Consider the following 21,665-nt stretch of genomic DNA (forward strand, 5'->3'; position numbering starts at 1 on the left):
ATATGAGATCATGGGCAGCATAATGATATCATGAGCAGCGTGATGTATGGGCAGCATGATGTATGAGATCATGGACAGCATGATGTATGGGCAACATGATGCATGGCCAGCATGAAGCATAATGATGTATGGGCAGCATGATGCATGGGCAACATGAAGCATAATGATGTATGGGCAACATAGTGATCACGAGTAGCATGATGATGCATGATGCAGCATGATGGTACTACACGGTAAGGTGCAACAAATGGACGAGATGCAACACTATGATAGGTGAAGGAGTCACCTTAGAGAATTAGTTGAAGCAATATGTCTTCAACTGATCTCTGCAGATATCAAAAGTCAAAGTGTTGACTTCTATTGTAAATTTACTATCTCTCTCACTTTCTCTACTGAACTTTGAAGAACATAAAAGAAGAATTGATCAAGGGTTTCCCCACATTGTGGGGTTTGTCCCTGGCTAGCGCCACATCTTGTGTCCTCTTGTCTTGGCTTGTCTTCTGCGATTTATATTTATGTTCTATATTTGGTTTGATCAGCTGGATCAAGTTCTAGGTTGCTGTGTATATTTTCCTTAGTGGGCCATTGTACTAGGACGAGAGTCCTTGTAAGTTCTGAATGCAATAAATGAAAGATTGTTTTGAAGGGCAAAAATTAAGTGTGCATGTGATTGTGAAATTGGTATTTAATTTGCTTCTGCCGAGTATAATTGTTAAAATCCTAGTTGTGCTTTTATTTAGTACATATGCATAATAATTTATTTTTTACAACAAGAAATCTGCTAAATAAAAGCAAAATTTCTAGGTTGCTAGGATTAGAAATTAACAAGGTATCAAAGCTTAAACTCTGAAACTAATCTCTAAAGTATTGCACACAGGTAGGTGCGAAGGGTCGTACACAGGCCATACATCGTACAGTGGCACAAATCATACATCTCATGGTCTCTTCTCACTATGACTTTGGCTCATGATGGCTATTAGAAGCAAAATATTTTGGCGAGTTTGAAAGGGGCTATCGCCTTTTACAACTTGACCACGATGAAGGCATAAAGCAAAGTTAAAAATCCTTCCATTCTAATGATGAATGCATCTATGCTCTAAGGCAATGATAAATGTTTTGTTATAAAAGGGCCACCCACTTTATGCACTACAACTATGATGAAAACTTGTCTTGAGCCAATGATAAAGTTTTCAATGGGCCACCTCACTTTTTATCACTTTATACACTAACCTAAGACTTGCGAATTGCGTAGGAGGTGTGTTAAAATTGGCAACTAGGGCCAAATTACACCTTCGGACAACTCATTTGATGGAGATAATGATTGCATTAAATTCCTCTTTTCGAGAGGACCAAAATTGATATAAAGATCATCTAATTTGAACAAGCAGAAGTGTGTTTTTGAATTTATTCCCATACATGTGCAAATTGTTTAGGTCGGCCACATCATCATGTAGGCTCATGAAGCCCATTGGACATGCCACTTCACCCTCAACAACTTGTATAAATACAAGTGACCTCTCTCCTCATTTGGCATCATCATCACTCACACATTCTTCTCTCTCTTTCTCTCATTGGTTTGTACAACTATTGGGCATTCTCTCTCTCTCACACATGTGGTAGGGAGGTCGAATTTGTGGACAAAATTACATGGCCGAAAATTTTAGGAGTTGATCAAGTTTGACCAACGTTGACCAGGGACTCTTTGACCAGTTTTGACTGCGATTTTTGGAGGATTATTTTTGTTTCTCTAGGCTGCATTTACTAGGCACAAAAATTGAGAAAATTTGGCACTTTGACCAGCATTAACTTCAGGGTTGACTGCAACTTTGACCGCAGAAAATTATAGCAGGCTTTCACTCTCCTTTGACCAAATTTGACTGGACTTTGAATGAATGTTTTGGGCTGACTTTGACCAACAAGGAAGGCCGAGTTTGGCTGAGGTTGACCGAGCATAAGGTGCAAGTTTGACAACTGCGTTGACCATCTTTGACTTTCTAGTTAGGGCTAAGTTTGATTGTAGTTGACTGTAGATTTGACAAGGCTTGACTTTGATTTGGCAAGCCAATTTTGACTTTTGTACTCTCTCTCTTTGCTGAACATTTGATATAATAATAAGAAGAATTGGTCAAAGGGTTTTCCCCACATTGGGGTTTTCCCCTGGCATTCGCCAAATCTGGTGTCCTCTTGTCTTGGCTTGTCTTCTACATTTTATTTTCTGTTCTATCTACAATTACTATCAATGTGGTTTATGGTTAATGTGATTTCTATTGGAAACTAATTTGGAAAATTGTCATTGGGCTGCTTAAAGTACATTGAAGAAATTGTGCTAAACATAGAACATACCATTGTTATCTAAATTTAACATGGTATCCTCATTCATCACATCCTTCCATACTTGGTGTTTCATGGCTTCTTCGAACGTACATGGCTCAGATTGGACAATAATACTCATAGCAGTGAAGTATCCTTGATACCTGTTCGACTTACTTTCACTAAATGTCCCTCTTGGAGCAATATGTCTTTCAACATCTTCGAGAGTATCTTTGAGCCACAAAGGTCTTTTCCTTGAGGTAGAGGGATCACCAGGAGGTGGATCAATGGGATCCATTGGGCCTTTAACATTGGGCATCGATTCGTTTGTCGAAGATTCATCCTGCTTTCTTGCAACATCATCATTGTCTTAGTCTTCTTTTCAATCAAATTTGAGAGGGCCTCCTTGTACCCGGTGAAGTGCCTTGAGGCTCCAATATCAATTAACCAATGATCCAAAGTATCTAGAGGAGAGGCAGTAGTGAGGCCGGAAATAAGATAATTTTTTTTTGTTTTTCTACATCATTAGTTTCCTCATACTTGGAATTTCTCGTCCTTTTGGGAGGTTGACCATTACCATAATGAGCAGCAGGAGCATTCCTTTTTCCTTTATTGTTGAACCCTTTGTTCCTTTGATTACCATTGCCTTTGAAATTGTTGTGATTGTTGTTGTTGTTGTCATCATCCCGTGGAGTATCCTTCTTGTGAGGACACTCTATAGCATAGTGATCAAACCTATTACAATCGTAGCACCTTCCATTTCTTCCTTCTTTGAATCCTTGATCTTGTCTCTTTGGACCAACATTTCTTCATCTTTGCATGAGCAGAGGAAGCAATAGGTTCATTTCCATTTGAAGGCTTGTCTTTCTGCATCATCCTTGTCTCTTCTTGTGTGCATCTAGCCAATAATTCGTCGAAACTAGGAATCTTGTCATTGTTGAGAATGGTGGTGTTAAACACATCCCATGCTCAGCGATGAGAGTGAGCTCCCTATCAGCAACAACTTTTCCAATAGATAGAAGGTCATTCGTGATTTCTGTAATCCTTATGAAGTAGGATTGGATAGACTCCCTTTTGTCCATCTTGATATCCTTCAACTTGTTTTTGAGAAAGAGGATTTGATTTACGTTGTTCACTTTGAACATCCCAACCAGCTTATCATACATCTCCTTAGATGTTTCTAAATTAGAAATATAAGCAACCAATTGCTTTTGAATAGAGTCTATAATGATTCTTTTAGCTTTCACCTCACATTTGTTGTATTTTGTCTTTGTAGCAGCAGGTGCATTTGAAGGAGGCTCCACCACTCTTCCCTTTACATAGTTGTTAATTTTAGGTATGTTCTATGCTAGAGCAATTTATTTCAATTTTCACAGTTAGCTCAATATCTTTTCCGGATTAGCAATCACATCAGCATTAAAGTAAACTGCAGATAGAACATAAATATAAATTGCAAAAGACAAGCCAAGACAAGAGGACACAAGATGTGGCGCTAGCCAGGGACAAACCCCAATGTGGGGAAACCCTTGATCAATTCTTCTTATATGTTCTTCAATAGTTCAGCAGAGAGAGAGAGAGATAATACATTTACAATAGAAGTCAATACTTTGACTTATCTAAATAAGAGCATAGATCATCTCTAGGAAGATGATACGTGTGATCAGTTGAAGACATGCTGCTTCAATGGATTCTCTAAGGTGACTCCTTCACCTATCATTGTGCTACATCTCGTCATCATGCTGCACCTCACTGTGCTGCACCATGCTACACTCATCATCACAATGTTGGACCTCATGCTGCTGTTGTTCCAGTGTATAGCACTGCTGTACCTAGTGCCATGGCCGCACCATGCTGTCACCCATGTTCTTGCTGCACCATTGCTGCTTTGTGTTTTTGCTGGACCAATTATACTGTTGTCCCAATGTACTTGCAACACTGTGCTTGCTGCTGTCCATGCTTTACCATGCTGCTGCTGTCCATGCTTCACCATGGTTGCAACTGTTCCATGTTTCAGTGTGCTTGCAGCTGTCTCATGTGTCACCATGCTTGCAGCTGTCCCATGTATTATCTTGTTGTCCCTTGCATTGCTTGCTGCTGTCCAACTGCTACATCTAAACATGTTGTTCCATGCACCTTATTGCACCATGCTGCTGCAATATACCATACTGCTGCATCCATCACATCATGCTGCACTCCTTTGGGGTATTCAACACTCCATGTTAACCCAACACGTGGCTCCCACACGCTGCTCCGAATCTGATCCAAATCTAGTCAATATCCTTGACCCAACGCACCTCTAACACTGCTCCAAATCTGCTTGTCACTTTGTTGTTCCTAACTGTTCTGGTTAGGGCACTTGGGCAGCCCTAAACTCCTTTCAACAGTCCTCGAACAACCCTCCAAATATGTTTGTTACTTTGCTGTTCCTAACTGTTCTGGTTAGGGCACTTGGGCAGCCCTAAACTCCTTTCAACAGTCCTCGAACAACCCTCCAAATATGCTTGTTACTTTGCTGTTCCTAACTGTTCTGGTTAGGGCACTTGGGTAGCCCTAAACTCCTCTCAACAGTCCTCGAACAACCCTCCAAATATGCTTGCCACTTTGCTATTCCTAACTGTTCTTGTTAGGGCACTTGGGCAACCCTAAACTCCTCTCAACAGTCCTCGAACAACCCTCCAAATCTGGTTGTCACTTTGTTGTTCCTAATTGTTCTGGTTAAGGTACTTGGGCAACCCTAAACTCCTCTCAACAGTGCTCGAACAACCATCCAAATCTGCTTGTCACTTTGTTGTTCCTAATTGTTATGGTTAAGGTACTTGGGCAACCCTAAACTCCTCTCAACAGTCCTCGAACAACCCTCCAAATTTGCTTGTCACTTGGGCAACTTCAACATGACTTTGTCTTAGGCAGCTTCACCATGACAACGTCCTAGATATAGGGCACATAGAGCTAGGGCATCATCTTTTAGGAGCTGCGTAGATCCTTCTTTTCCATGGCAGCATCCAGGGCAACTCTTCTTAGGGCAGCATATCTCTTAGGATCTATCCTCCCACCAAAACCCAAAGACAAGTGGAGAGGAAGAGATCACAAGAAGAGTGTGTACAAATGACTAGCAATCCACCTCTTTTTATACTAAAACGTTGAGCACATGTGGGTGTTATTTAGTTGTTGGCCGACCTTGATGAATTGTCTTATAACACAAATAAATTCATAACTCCATGAATACTTATCGGAATTGGATGATCTTTAGATCAATCCTACACCTCTCGATGAAAGGGATCCAAGAAAAATATCAGCTGCCATAAATAAGATGACCCACATGGAGTTTTGCCCTAGTTGCCAATTTTAACAATAGTCCATAGCATCATTTTCGTCCAAAGTCATTTTCTGTGCATGATAGTTAGATTTGTCCTTGAGGTTATCCTCGGATTTGAAGTATGATGTAGTCGCCATTGAAGCTAGACCAATATTCTTGTCCAACAACTCTTTTCTTAGTGATTGCTTTTCTCTCTCTTGCTTGGGCTTTGTCTTCACCTGGGCTTTGATACCATGTTAATTTTAGTTAACAATGGTATGTTCTATGCTTAGTACAATTACTTCAATGTTCCTTAAGCAACGCAATAGAAATTTCCAATTTAGATTTCCAGTAGCAATCACATTAACCATTAATCACATTGATAGTAAAAGTAGATAGAACATAAAACAATATGCAAAAGACAAGCCAAGACAAGAGGACACCAAATTTGGTGGATGCCAGGGAAAAACCCCAAGATGGGGAAAACCCTTTGATCAATTATTCTTATTATTATATCAAAATGTTCAGCAGAGAGAGAGAGTACAAAAGTCAAATTGACTTGCCCAATTCAAAGACAAAACAACCCTGTCAATTTATGCAGTCAACTGTAGTCAAACTTCTGCCCTAACTAGAAATTCAACGTTGGTCAAAGTCAATAGAATGTCCTCAAAAAAACTCAGTCTTCCCCAATCAAACTCGACCTAACCAGGAAGTCAAAATCAACCCAAAACAATGACAAAGTCAATAGTCAAACTTGGTCAAATTGCTATCTAAAATCTGCGATCAACCTACAATTTGGTCTGTTGTCAAAGTGCTTAGAAAACCTTTGTTTTTATGCCAAAAGTTGTGCCCTGCTGAGATAGAAATATCCCCAAAAGATCGAAGACAAATGATGCCCAGAAGTTGTTGGTCAACGCTGGTCAAACTGCAGTCAACTCTGTAATTTTGGCCTTGTAATTTAGCTTCTGAAATTTATCCTTCTTGATCCACACGTGTGAGAGAGAAGAATGCCCAATGTAGTACGAACCAATGAGAGAAGGAGAGAGAATGTGTGAGTGAAGAAGATGCCAAATGAGGTGAAAGGTCACTTGTATTTATACAAGTCGTTGAGGGTGAAGTGACACATCCACTGGGCTTTCTGAGCCTACATGATGATGTGGCTGACCTTGATAATTTGCACGTGTGGCCATAAATTCAAAATCACACTTTCGCTTGTCCAAATGAGATGATCTTTATATCAATTTTGATCCTCTCGAAAAGAGGAGTTTAATGCAATCATCATCTCCATCAAATGAGTTGTCTTAAGGTGGAATTTGGCTCTAGTTTCCAATTTTAATAGGTTCACCTTCCCCTGTGATATCCCATGATAGTTGACGTGTGTAGGGCGAGTGGTTCACCTTCCCCTATGATTGATGACACATGTGTGTAGAGTGGCTGGTTCACCTTCCCCTACGATTGACCAATGATTAGGATGAGTGGTTCACCTTCTTCTATGGCATATGAGCAGAATGAGTGGTTCACCTTCTCCTGCAGATGCCCCAACATACATCCTACCCATGTAGTCCGGGACTCATGGGAAGTACCTCTCATCTGGCCAATGAGTTGGGAAAAGTGGATAGGGACCATAGCACTACTGATGGACGCATTGTGTATTGCTGTACTCCTTATGTCTAGGATGCATGGTGTTCAACAACTTGATTTGAGATCAAGTTGGATTGAGGTTCTACCTCTGGACTGACTTTTGTCAATGGAGAGTGGTAAGGTCTTGTGACTCACTTTCGATCGATTCTTCTTCATTATTCATATCAATGTTGAACAGAGCAGAGATGAGATGAGATACAAAGATGGTTCATGACGACATAATGACATGATGATCAACGATGATAGGCAGAATTATCCCTAGTTGAGAGGGAGTGTTAAAATTGGCAACTAGGGCCAAATTCCACCTTGGGACAACTCATTTGATGGAGATAATGATTGCATTAAATCCCTGTTTTCGAGAGGACCAAAATTGATATAAAGATCATCTAATTTGGACAAGCAAAAGTTTGTTTTTGAATTTATTCCCACACGTGTAAATTGTTCAAGTTGGCCACATCATCATATAGGCTCATGAAGCCCATTGGACGTGTCACTTCACCCTCAACGACTTGTATAAATATAAGTGACCTCTCTCCTCATTTGGCATCATCATCACTCACACTTTCTTCTCTCTCCTTCTCTCATTGGTTCACACAACTATTGGGTATTTGCTCTCTCTCACATGTGTGGCAAGGAGGTCGAATTTTTGGACAGAATTACATTGCCGAAAATTTCAGGTGTTAACCAAGTTTGACCAGCGTTGACTAGGGACTCTTTGATCAGTTTTGACTACGATTTGTGAAGGATTATTTCTATTTCTCTAGGTTGCATCACTGGGCACAAAAATTGAGAAAATCTAGGCACTTTGACCAGCATTGACTTCAGGGTTGATTGTAGAAAATTACAACAGATTTGACCGAATTTGACTGGAGTTTGAAAGATTGTTTTGGGCTGACTTTGACCAACAAGGAAGGCTGAGTTTGACTGAGGTTGACCGAGCTCAAGGAGGCAAGTTTGACAGCTTTGTTGACCATCTTTGACTTTCTGGTTAGCGTTGAGTTTGACTGCAGATTTGACGGGGCTGTTTTGAATTTGATTTGGCAAGTTAGTTTTAACTTCTGTACTCTCTCTCTTTGCTTAACATTTGATATCATAATAAGAAGAGTTGATCAAAGGGTTTTCCCCACATTGGGGTTTTTCTCTGGCATCTGCGAAATCTGGTGTCCTCTTGTCTTGGCTTGTCTTCTGCATTTTATTTTATGTTCTATCTACAATTACTGCCGATGTGATTTATGGTTAATGTGATTGCTATTGGAAACTAATTTGGAAAATTGTCATTGGGCTGCATAAAGTACATTGAAGTAATTGTTGAATTTAGGCCTCTGTGATCCATATCAAGTAATTGTGCTAAGCATAGAAAATACCATTGTTATCTCAATTTAACAAGGTGGAAGTGACATCATCCTAAAGGAGACGCCCCTTTTACTTATAAGATGGTTAATGTCATATAAGAGTAAACAAAAGTAGCATGAAACCTTATAAGTCAACCTTATGGGGTGATGTCATCCATGTGCTTTGAAGGGGCACACATGATGAGGAAATCAGATACCTTTTTGTTAACCATTTTGAAGATGAATGTAGCATGGAAATTTGGTTAGTCCATGATCTATGGGCTTGTTCTCTTGAACCATAACCCATAACATGATTGAGGGGATCTTCTACTTCAGGAAATCGTGGTAAATTTGATTGATGAGCTGTAAAGCAAGTCAAATGTTGCATTGACCAATTATTGGATGGGGCTGTTAGATATGGAGCCGTAAATATGAATTATTGTGGGAGATGCCATACTAGTTGTGGGAGCTGCCATACTTTATAGTCACTCATAAGATACCTGTTACAACAAAATCTAGCACCTAGTGGATGTTGGAAACATTGAGAGGGGGGGTGAATCAATATTTCTTAGCAATTAACACTTTATTAATATTTTAAGAGCATTAGTTAATCTTTAGTTATTATTATTATTGTTCAGTAAGAACAATAAACAACAATGCAAAAATAGAGACAGTAGGCATAATATTTTTAGGTGGAAAATGCTCTCCGGGTCAAAAACCACCGAACACTTTTCTAATAAGTTCTTTAATCTTCATCCCCAACTAAAAAGAAAGCTACAACTTCCTAGAACTCTAGAAAATCATTTTTCTCCAACTCCCACTGGAAGGACGCCTCAACACCCTGGTTTTATTAACAGTCCGCTGAATAGAAGCCCCAGCACCCTAGCAAGCCACAACTTGCCCTAGCACCACCCTACCACCCTGAAGTGTTTACAGGCCCCAACCTGTAGGTGACTTCATTCACTTGCCTAGCACCACCTTACCACCCTAAAGACAAAAATTTGAATACAGAAAGTGTGGATTCCCGTACCAAGGACAATGATCCACATTACAATGATATTTAAATGATTTTCTTGACTGACCAATAATACTAGGACCTAAACCCTTGTCCCGACAAACTCTATAAACAAGAACCCTTACCCCAACAAGAAACCAAATCCCTTAACCCAAAACAAATTTGCCTTCTTCAACTCTAGGCAAGACTCAGATTTTTTACAACTACAATGATATACACTGTTTGACTTTAATTGACAGAGAGGACTCTTTACAATGCTTACAAGACTTGACAACTACTGTTCAAATTGTCTTTGTTGCTGATGATGAAATTTGTTGTAGAGGATGGACTATACTGCTTGCTTATTCTTGATGTTGCTCACTTAGTGGCTTGATATTCTGTTCTTTATCGCTTCAGTGTTCTTCCCTTAAAGATCTGCAATTCTGGAGTTGAACCAAGTGAAACTTGCCTTCTGTTGCCCTACTTGATGTCACTGGTGGACCATATCTTCATGCAACTGTTCCATTGTAGAAGTTGAAGGTGCTTGAACTGTGTTAAACCTGCAATAGAAGCAAGCCCAAATGAAACCCAATACCCAAAATGAACACAACCACCCTTTTAACAAAACTTACCTCTGCCTGCAACAATGGTTAGTGCAACAATAATAAATGTGACTATAACATACCTCAGTAACAAGAGATATACAATAATAATACAACAAATACTTACCTGTTTCTTTATGTCAGACCTTGTTCTTCAAATTTGCCTTGAATGACTCTAAATCTTTGTTGTCTTTTCAACTCAATGACTTGTGTAAGCTAATTCTAATACAGACCTAACATGCCTAATAAATTTGACACAACCCTGAATAATGTCTAGAGTTATAGTTATCTTAACCAGACTTTAACTAGCTGTCCTTGACAATGAAACAATTTGATGCCTAAAGGGATTCAATGTCCTAACACAGCTTCTTGTGCTATAATGATGTAGGTAACTGTAAGATAATCAAAACAAAACAAATGTACTTTTATCCTGTTGAATTTACAAGGTAGGATGCGGCCCTCAAATAACTCTGATACCATGTAGGAATTTACAGGGTAAGTTCCTCAAATAGAACACCAAAGGACACCGCTCACAAACAGATCACAGATCAATACACCAGTGTTCTTGACGTGGCTAAAATCCTCAAAGAGGGAAACAATCAACGGCCTGAGCCAACGCGGCCACTTCAGGAAATTTATTAATAAAAGAAAGAAAATTATGTAAGCTTCTCTCATGAACAGTCACCCTACAAATGACCCTCCATGCTCTTTAAATAGAGATCATGGACCAATCGGGTGTTACGCCATGGATCAGGTGTTGGTAATACTGAGGAGAGAATGAACCGTCGGATCACTTAATGTATAGAACATATTGTGACCGCCGGATTGTAAGTTACAAAAGTACATAGTAAAGAAACACACTTTAATTAACTCTACACGAGACCAAGTTATACTTAACTATTTCCTATGTGTGGGAATATCCTAACATCCCCCCTTAAGAGCAACTTGGCATAGGATTGAAGGATGTACGAATATGACACAATAAGAGAAGGAAGGAGGCATTAGAGCCTATTGGCAAAAAGAAATTTTCCAATTGCATCATCTATGTCATCTCAATATAGAATGTTGTACATCCTAGACACTGTACCACCCATTGCACAAGAACGAGATGCACCAGTAGAAACCTTTGTCTTTTTTGTTGAAGCACTGGATGGAGGAATATTTGTGGATGGATCAACATGTTTGCTAGAAAACAATCCTTTTCCAGTGGCTGCCCTTTCTAGCCTCCAAAGTTGCTCTCTTTGAGCTGAATTCAGGTTCTTTGGGAGACACATATTGACTCCTTTACATGTAATAGCCAAAATGTGTTGCTTCACCTTGGTATAGCTGCCAACAAAGTGATGCCCACAAATATTGCAGACCCAATCACGTGAGCCACCACCAACTTTTGGATTCTTTTTCAACAGTCTGGTTGCATAGATTAGAAGTGGTCTTAGAGGATTAAATGTTCCCTTTGCAAATTTTTCCAGTTCTCTTGGTGGGCCTCCAGAATCTACACCATGCCTATTCTGGTTTCTTGCCCCCCTGTGACTGCTTTCAATTTCTTCTTGTGCATCTTGTGGCTCACTACCACTGTAGCTGTTGTCACTGTTCTCACTGTTCCCAGAAGAAGTCTGACTTTGTCTCTTAGTTGTAACTTTGTAAGTTGAATGACAAATGTGGGTTGTAGCTTGTAGTGAAAATAAAAAAATTTAAAAACATTACACAGGCTGACTAATACTAACAACACACACATTGAACACTGAATATTTTTATTTTTTTAAATTTACAAGAAAAAATTAAAATTAATACACAGTCAAAAATAAAAAATTAAAAAAAATTAAGATTTACAAAAAAAATGAAAAAAACATAGGCAAGTTTCAAAAAAAAATGAAAAAAAACTCAGCCTACAGGAATGAGAAAATTTAAAAAAAATGACAATATTTGAATATACAAAAAAAATGGAAATTTTTTAAAAACAACAGTGGGTACTTACTGTTACAGCTTGACTGTCGATGGGGGATGGAGGCTGCAAACTGGACAGTGGACTGTCAGCCTTCAGGCAGCACGGTGCGATGGTCAGGCAACAGTAGCACGGTGCGGTGGTCACTAGTCAGGCAGCAGTAGCACGGTGCAGTGGTCACTAGTCAGGCAGCAGTAGCAGTGAGCGCGGTGCGGTGGTCACTGGTCAGGCAGCAGTCAGCATGGTGCTTCAGGTGACGGCGTCCAGACTCTACGGTGCTTCAACCTTCAGGTGACGACGTCCACGGTGTTTCAGCCTTTAGGTGTAGCGTGGCTTCCAGCAATGATGGCGACGGGTGTCCATGGTTCGAGTGATGGCGTCGAAGTGCTGCAGCAATGGTATCGGCAACGTGATGGCGTCCGAGTGTTGCGAATGGAGTGAGGGAGGGAGGGCAGCAAACACACTTAAACGGAAACCCTTGCCTGATAAAAAAAATTAAATTTATGATTAAAAAAAATTCATTTAAAAAAATCGGAATTGGTCAAAGGGAAATGACCCCCGTCGAGCCCCCGCGACCCCTTTTTGAAAACAACCCCTCAACAGAAGGAAACGACCCCTTGTCACGTTCCCCTGCGTACCCTGTTTTTTGGGAGCGTGGGGAAACGACCCCCTCTCGTCCCCAAGTCCCCGGAGCGCGGGGGAGCTAGGGAACTCGACCCCTGGGGGGGGGGCGAGTTCCCATGGAACACTGTGTGGGGGGGGGGAGGCCCCGTGGAACACTGGTTATAACGTATACTCTCTTCTGCTCACAATCAACATGATGATGGGTATTGTGATGATCTATGTATGGTGTAACAACAGTGAAGCCCTCGGTGCATTGATCAGGGGAGAGAATTAAGGTCACGATGAAAGATCTTAATAAAGACAAAGAGATCTCGGTAATATAATGAAGAGGCTATGATGAAAATCTCAGTAATGTAACAGCAATGGCTTCAGCAGTGCAGAAATCATGTCGATCTCAGCAAGGAGGAGGATAAGGTATCTTGGTCTTGGAGAGGCTAACTGTATCAATGGTTATGGTCTTGGTATTTGTCAATGAAATCTCTATAAGAAGAATTTTGCATGGGTTTTCCTCTCCAAGAGGGAGAAGTTTTGGCCCTGGTAGAAAGCCAATCATTTGTGTTCTTGTCTCTTTTGTTTTGGTAGCAGTTTGATGAAGCTAACTCACACACACTAATAATGAATGAAAGATCAAGCTAAGATTAAATTGCATAAATACTTCAGCAATTGTTATCATGCTAAGAAGAATCATTCTAAATATACTTGCCCTAGATTCTTCAACAACATCAAGTAGTTCATTGTCACATAGGAATTATCATGGGATGAAACAATATATATATATATATATAGATACACACACTCTTACTATCACAATGTCACTTTCGATGTATCGATGCCAGATCTACGTGTCAACTCATTGTCAAGTTTTGTATGCTTATATGTCAAGTCAACATGTCATGTCTTAATTGTTAACTCTTCATCAACTATATGTCACTGTTATATACAATGCAAATCCTGGGCCATGAACTGATTATGTTAAAGTTATCACTGTTATCAAGAGATATAATTAGTGTCAACACTTGCTGTCTTATCTCATAGGAAATCTCTGTCACACAAGTTCACTACAGCCCGCCCTATAAAAGATCACCTGAGGTACTATCATATCAGTTCATATTATCAATGTCAAGTCAAACCCTGTATGTCAAAGTCACATACAAACTATCTTGCCAAAGCCCAACTACACCTACTGTCATAATATTTCACTGTTGTTAGAGTATCAATTATATCAATTCACAATTCAAGGATCGATTCACTGCCATTTACAGTCATTTTTTTTTTTTTGTATCCCGGAGGAACCCAGTGGCCTGCCTGACACATAACTACTAGTAAACCTCTGGGGTCTAAGACCCATCCTCCTCTCTGTAAACCGGGTCACAAATAGGGGGATTTGAACTTTGGATCTCTCAGTTTTCACAGATTTCACATTACTTTGATCACCAATTGAGCTGCCCCCTGAGACATCATGTTTTAATTTTCACTGTCATGTATACTTTCAATTTTCTATAGTCATTTATGTCTATGCAAATTGCTGCTTGTCTCATAAAGGCACTCCACACAAGTTGCTATATGTCATACATGTGACTGCTAAGCTTACTGGTATAAGGTAAAGTTACTAATGTTACACATTAAGGTGACTATAGATTAGTGCTTTCAGGTTTTTCAGAAGTTACAATGAAACTGCATGCTTGTGCTTTTATAAACCCTTTATAATAATTTAATGCAACATACAACAACACTCGAAATCAATCATTGGTTTAGTGCATTTTATCCTACCTAGGTTGTGAAATCAATGATTGGCTTAGTGCATTTATTCCCTGAAGTTACTCACTGATATACTATGAGTTTGCGGTGAGAATTATTGTCATATATTGACAACTGTAGGTGAACAAACTTCCTATACACTGCTTCTTATCAAAGTCAAGATAGACTCACTTCATTTACTAGCCTAAACACTGTGACTGTTCTTGTTTAGTGTTGACAACTTTACTGCTGCTAATGAAGGGGTTTCTTACTTGTCTTGGAGCAGGTCTGATATGCTTCATAGCACTGCTAGATAAGGGTAGATGCAAATTTCGCTAGACAGATGTTATCTCCTTCAAGCCCTAAAAACATATAGTCTGAGACCTTGTAATGGTCATTGAATGCTGAGGTCCTAAACTAGCTTTGCTCTTCCTAAAGAGTAGTCTTGTAGCCAATCTTAAGTGATGTCAATTCTGCTCGAATTTGTGCGCTAGAACAGAGTTAATAATACAAGGCCAAGATCTAGAACATTTGCAATACCAAGCCCTAACAAAAGCCTATATCCTAAACGAATCTTAACCAAGAGTAAGAGAAAACAAATACCCAAGCTAACACCCTAAACAGAACTTCGCTGTTCTGTAATTTGTGTGTACCCTAGATGAGGGTTGAGACTGTAGAAAAACCTTTAAGCCTAATCCAAAAAAAAACTTAAGCCAGATGCCCAACCAAAATTATTCTAAGGTAAAAACAAAGCGACAAACATTTTAGCAGCTCTCTCTCTTTGGGTCTGTGATCTACTTCAGGAGCAAAGGTTGTTTACAAGCTTTCAACGTAGGTTTAGACTAGAAGTCAACAAAAAATATGCATAATGTCTACCAAAAATCAGTGTCTAAATTTTTGTGCATGCTTGTGAAAGTTATCCGCTGATTTGTAAAAGAGTAATGGTAGCTTCTAGTGTTTTAATTGCTCTTATATTCAAATTTAAATATCAGCAATGATCCATGGGGTTTGGGCATTAAACTTGATGTGCAAAACAACTTAAAACCAGGTGGGCCTATTGGACAAATTTTTTCTACAACTCATGCATTTCATGGTCTCTTCTCATCATGACTTTGGATTATGATTGTTATTAGAAGCAAATCTTTTGGCAAGGTTGAAAGGGGCCACCCCTTTTCACAACTTGACCATGATGAAGGCATAAAGAAAAATTAAAAATCATATCATTCTAATAATGAAGACATGTGTGCTATGGTAATGATAAATAGTGCTATAAAGGGGCCACCTGTTTTAAACTTTTATGCACTAGAACTATGACGAAGATTTTTCTTGACTCAAAGATAAAGGTTTTAATGACTACCTTACTTTTCATCACTTTATACACTTAACCAAAGTGATGTGAGTGGCCCAAAAGGTGGAAGTGACGCCATCCTAAAAGTGTCGCCTGCTTTACTTATCCGATGGTTTATGTCATACAAGAGTAAACAAACATAGCATACAACCTCATAAGTTGACCTTGCATGGGGTGACTTCATCCATGTGCTTTGAAGGGGCACATATGATGAGGAAAGTAGATTTTATTTTATTCACATTTTGAAGATGATTGTATTGTGGAACTTTGGTTAGTCCATGATCTATGGGCCTGTTCTCTTGAACCCATGACATGATTGAGGGGAATCCTACTTCATGAAACCATGCTAAATTTTATTGATGAGTTGCAAAGTAAGTCAAATGTTCCATAATTGGTTGTTGGATGGGGTTGTCACACATGGAGCTGTAAATGTGAGTTAATGTGGGAGCTGCCATACTTTGTAGTCACTCATGAGTCATGAGATACCCTCACTGTGATGTGGAGCCCCCTTGAATTTGATGATATATTAACCACAAATGCATATGAGTCCACATTTCTACCTTTGACTTTTGCTGGTTGCTGTTTTAATTTTTAAACATCACGTGTTGCAGAATGCATATTATGCGGGTTGGAGCCGCCTTGTCTACCTAAATTTGCCACTTTTTTATCAACTCTGAAACCATGAAACTGAAAGGCATGGACGAAGCTGCCATTGCTCCTTGAACATATGACATTAATTATGGAGCCATCTTGCCACTGAGTGAGCTAAATTGATGGGATATGTATGCCATGGAACTGTCTTCTACCATGAGCCTTGGAAGATGCACATGTGGGACTTCGTTAGTTGGAGGCGTCTCGCCCATATTTTTGGTGGAGTGATTCCATTGGTTCTTTGTTTGTGGACACTTTGAATGTTGTTGGAGCTTGATTACATGGTCATTTAACTACTTTGGGGAAGGTGGTTACATCCATGTGTTAATTTTGGTGAATTAGTTGAAGAGGTTATACTCTTGGCTGTTTTGGGAAGTTGTTGCAACTAACTACTATTTTATCATTGTAGACTTGGTTGCTCGAGTTAGATTAAGATAATATTATTTTGTTTCCTAGAATATTTTATTGTTGTAAGTTGAGATCTCAACAAACTTTTTACCACTTTTAGTAAGCAAGTTGTTGAGAGTCTTACGTTTATTGCATTCCTTGGAGATAAAAGTGGATAATTTGACAGTGAAGAGTAGAAATGAAATGCAATTATAATAATATCCACTGATGACCAAAATATGTCAAGGGACTGTAATGTACAACATTTCGAAGTGGCGAAAAGGGGAGTGAAAAAGTCATCTCCCAAAAGTACAATAGAAAACCTAAGCTAAGAGAACAAAAAGAAAAAGAAAGCCCTAAATTCTTGAGTGACCTCAGTTATTTATGAATGATTTTGTGATCCTAATTCGGAGTTTCTGTCTTTCACTCTCTTGCTTCTGTTTATTTAATCTTGTTCTTATGCATAATTCGTATCTTATTGGAAGCTTGTTGAAATTTGTCTAGCCTAGGGTTGTCTGTTCTTAACAGTGAGTGTTGAAACTGTTGTTTTAGAATAATAAGGCATATGCTTCTAAGTTCTAGCAAGATTGCACTATATTGCATTTTAGGCAAAGAACTATTAGTAACAAATAGTGGATGCAGAGAAAATTGCAGTGCATGAATGGAAGGTGTTGGCTATTGTAGAAATTTAATCACAAGTAAGTTAAAATCTGTGAATGAATAGCTTGCCAAACCGTATGGTGGTTTTATAAGAAAATGATCTATCAGATATGAAGGCTGGAAGTATGGTGCTTTTCTGTTATCCAAACTCAAATTTAAATAAATAAACTGTTGCTCTTTATCCTTTAGAGATAATGCTGCATCTGTGCACTGAGCTTTTGGTCCCGCATTTCTCAGAGGGTGCTCTTTTATGCATTTTGAAGATGTGCTACTTTTAGAGTAGAGAAGAGCTTTCTTCCATTTTATTTTTGAATTGGAGCAAAAGACTCAGCTGTACAATATTTTGAAATGCACAGATATCAGCAGCACTTGATGCATCTATTGACATTGCTGGTGGCAGAGTCAATATCCACGTTCTCATGACTTTAGCTGCATTTGCATCTGTGTTTATGGGAAACAGCCTTGAAGGTGGCTTGCTTCTTGCCATGTTTAACCTTGCTCATATTGGTAAGATCGGAGACTATTGACTTTGAATATGTATGGTGCACTGTTTTCTTTATTATTTTGTATATAATGTCAGGATGCTAGTGTTTCCTCTACTTGTACTCCTCATGTCTCTGAGGGAACTGTCCATGTAGCGGAGGAATATTACACAAAGCGAGCAATGGGTGATGTCAAGGCACTAAAGGAAAGCAATCCAGAGTTCGCTCTTGTTTTGGATGCATTTGATTCAGCAGTACCTCATCAGTTTTCCTCAATGGCTTCCAAACGTGTTCCTGTGCATGATTTGGAAGTTGGTTCATACATATTGGTCCGGGCTGGTGAGGTATGCACATCACTTTATTTGCTATTTTTCAATATGTATCACTCTTGCGTGGGTTTTGTCACGTGATGAAAAGAAATTGTTTCTCATTTGAAGAGAAGTCCTAGCCTTTAGAAGTTTGTTGGATGGTATTATTATTTGTGATCACTTGGATAAGTTCTCTGTCTCTGTGTTTATATGTGTAATTGATGGTAATTTAGTTTTTTGAGACTGGAATAGTTTTCTCAATATTTTGAGCATTCCTTTTATCTTTTCTACTTTTGTGGCCATTCCACTTCCAATCAAATTTTCTTGATGATATTCCATCTTATCCATATCAAGCTTTTGTGGCATTGAAAATAGAAGCCAACTGCGACTGGCAAGATTTATAGCATCATCCATGATGTTCAGGGTCTGCATTTTGAATCTTGATTTCAACTGAATGGTAATTTTTTCTTCAACCGTAACCAAGAAATCTATTTAATATAAATCTGCATCTGGGGTGCAGCAGTGCACCATAGTTACATCAAAATCTGTCCTCTGGCCATGATCTCCAGGCATGATCAAAGGCCAATATTTTATACAATATGTCAATCCAAAAACATCATAATTCTTATTCCTGACTGTGTATACTATACAGAATGTGCCCAAAATTTGACATCTTTTTACCAGTGTTCCACGGGGATGCGTCCCTCAGGGTTGGGTGCACGCATCCATCGCACCCCATTCACCTGGGACAGGGGGACGTATGGGGAAACGTTTCCCCATGTCCCCCTTTGGGGAGACGTGGGGAGACACAAGGGGGGACGTTTCCCCAATGTGAGGGTGCGACTCCCCAAAAAGGGTGCTTTTGGGTGCCCCCCTCAGAAATGGCTAGGCGTCCCTCCTTAATTTTGCTTGAAAACAATAATTTATGAGTGAAGAAACTTAATATTCAACCTTAGGGCCCTACTAATGCTATGTAATTAATGGTAATGTTAAATTCTTAAAGTAAAATTGTTATTCTCCTTTATAAATTTCCAACATTACCATGAAATGACTTAGGATGTTTGAGAGTGGTTCCAACCTCATCGGACTTCATATGGAGAAAATAGAATTTCATATCCCATTCAAAATTCAGCAGACTTAACAGTTTTCAAGATTTCAAGATTGGGGGGATTGCAATGTTTCCATTGGATTCTATCAAGTATGAGGGTCTGGAACTAGCATTTAATCAAGAGCACCAAGCCCAAAATCACCCTTTTGAGGGGGGACATGTCCCCCTCAATTTTGTCTAGTAGCCCTTGAAATTAAAAAAAATAAAATAAAATTAAAACTGAAAAGAAAAATCCATAACAAATATCAAACCTTAAACTAATTTGCAATCCCTAACTCACTCATTTGACTTACCAAGCTTACCTCTACTTGGCTTAGCAAACAATGCTATCTGACTTACCAGTTAACTGTTGACTCTCCTCCCCCACGATGCTACTTCAATGCAGTGTTGCGAACATCTCAGTAACATCCCGATTTTATCTCGAAATCATGATTTTTTGGCCTAGCTGATGTTTGCTGATTTTTAATGATATTTTTATGGTATCTTAATTTTGCCGATGTTTGCCGATTTTTTTCCGATATTTTCCTGATTTTTACGATTTTTGGTTTTCCAGACCCTTGCCGATTTTATCCCGATGCCGATGTTCACAACATTGCTTCAATGCTCATTTTCCATTTTTAATTTTCAGTTTTAACTTTCGAGTCTCGACTCTAGATGTCGATGACGTTACACTGATTCTTTGACACATCACTCTTTACTATTTTTGAGTTCTAGTTATATCAATTTACCATTCTAGTCTTTGGACTTCAGTGTCTACTATAGTCTATTTTGCTTAGTACTAATTAGATTCTAGAATGATTGAATGATGAATTTAAAAATCAATGTAGAGTGTAGAGTGTAGAAAGATGAATATGGATCAATGTATTTCACTATTGAATCTTGTCGTGTATGGATGAATTATATATACATTAGTAGGAATGGTGAGTATGGATCAGTGTATTTCATTATTTAATTGAATTATGTATGGATCAATGTATTTATACTTTCATTATTGAATATTAGTTTGAATATATATATGTACCCCAACGTCACCCTGTCCCCACTAAATTTCCCTAAAATTGAGGGTACTCCCACACGTACCCCTTCTGCATCTCCCTGCACCCATGTCGCCCAGTCCCGGAGTTTTGGTGGAAAATTGGTTTTTACTTGCAAGTTGCATATGACAACTAGATGGGGGGGGGGGTTTGCTGGCCCAACCTGTGGGTGGAGCTGACTGTGATTCTATAATCAGATAAGGCAGAGAGGGAGAGGAAGAACTGATAGAGAGAGCAGATGATTTTGGACACCGGATCCTGCTGCCTTGAGAATTTCAAGTCTTCTATATGATTCCTGAGAGCATCTATTTTGTCCTCCATACTTCCTATTTTGTGCATCTGACTGATGATGATGTCCATTGTAGTAGACCAAATCACTGCCAATTGTGCTTGTTGAGGCTGTTGATTTATTTCATGCTGCAAATCCTCAATTTCTTTTGCATAGCTGCGAGAAATGTCCTTCTTGTCTTTCTTGTAGTACTGAGCCATATCTACCAGGAGGAAAGCTGGGCTTGACTCTCTCCAATTAAATCCCAAACCTTGATTCACTGTGAGCTTTCCCTCTGGGAAAAGCAAAGGGGACAGGCATGGAAGCAGAGCCCAACAGGGAAAGATCCCTTCTGCCCCACCGTTCACCAGAGTTGATGCTGGAATGAGATTGAGACAACAGAGAGATGAATCACCTGGAGACTGTATTCAATCTGGAATGTCGATGACTGAAATCCTTACTGCTGTTGCTAAATTAAGCAGGGTGATGGCCAAGCAAGTCAGGGGCATCTTCCTGCATGTGATTTGGAATTTATGCAAATGATTAAACTCATACATTGTGCTGACTGGCTGTGTGAAGTGCTGTGATAGGTGCAAGGAGCGTGGGATGGGAGTGGAAGGGAGTCACAGAGGAGTGGTGAAATGATTGCCCATTATTCCAGTTGCCAATGTGTGATTGATGCCACCATTTGTCATTTGATTCTTACTATTAATGACCATCCAAGGGATTGGGGTACTAAAACCCCTCTCATTGATTTTAAGAGTTCCTTCTTGCTTCCGTGTGGCATAATTTGCTAGCAAATCTGTCCTTTGGTTATTTTGTGTCAAAAACATGAAGTGCTTGGTATTCCTGTATGTGGTTCAGAGCATATCAGTTCTTTTGGAAAATAGTCTGAAGATTATCATCTGCAAGAAGAGAATTATAGTGAAGGTGCTTGATAATA

The 21,665-nt window shown here is 39.2% G+C and overlaps 1 protein-coding gene across 1 annotated transcript in view; it reads left to right on the forward strand.

Annotated features, from left to right (window-relative positions):
- The window catches only part of LOC149140000 (putative cadmium/zinc-transporting ATPase HMA1, chloroplastic), a 396,088-nt gene that overhangs the window by 11,855 nt on the left and 362,568 nt on the right, over positions 1-21,665 (forward strand). Inside the window, exons 2-3 of the mRNA XM_089450873.1 lie at positions 17,879-18,029; positions 18,161-18,348. Of these exons, the coding sequence (XP_089306999.1) occupies positions 17,879-18,029; positions 18,161-18,348 (339 nt within the window). The remainder of the gene's footprint in view (positions 1-17,878; positions 18,030-18,160; positions 18,349-21,665) is intronic.

The sequence above is a fragment of the Pinus tabuliformis genome, chromosome X, assembly GCF_031772625.1.
Source record: "Pinus tabuliformis cultivar Carrire ecotype Pingquan chromosome X, CPIR1, whole genome shotgun sequence".
Classification (NCBI taxonomy): domain Eukaryota; kingdom Viridiplantae; phylum Streptophyta; class Pinopsida; order Pinales; family Pinaceae; genus Pinus; species Pinus tabuliformis.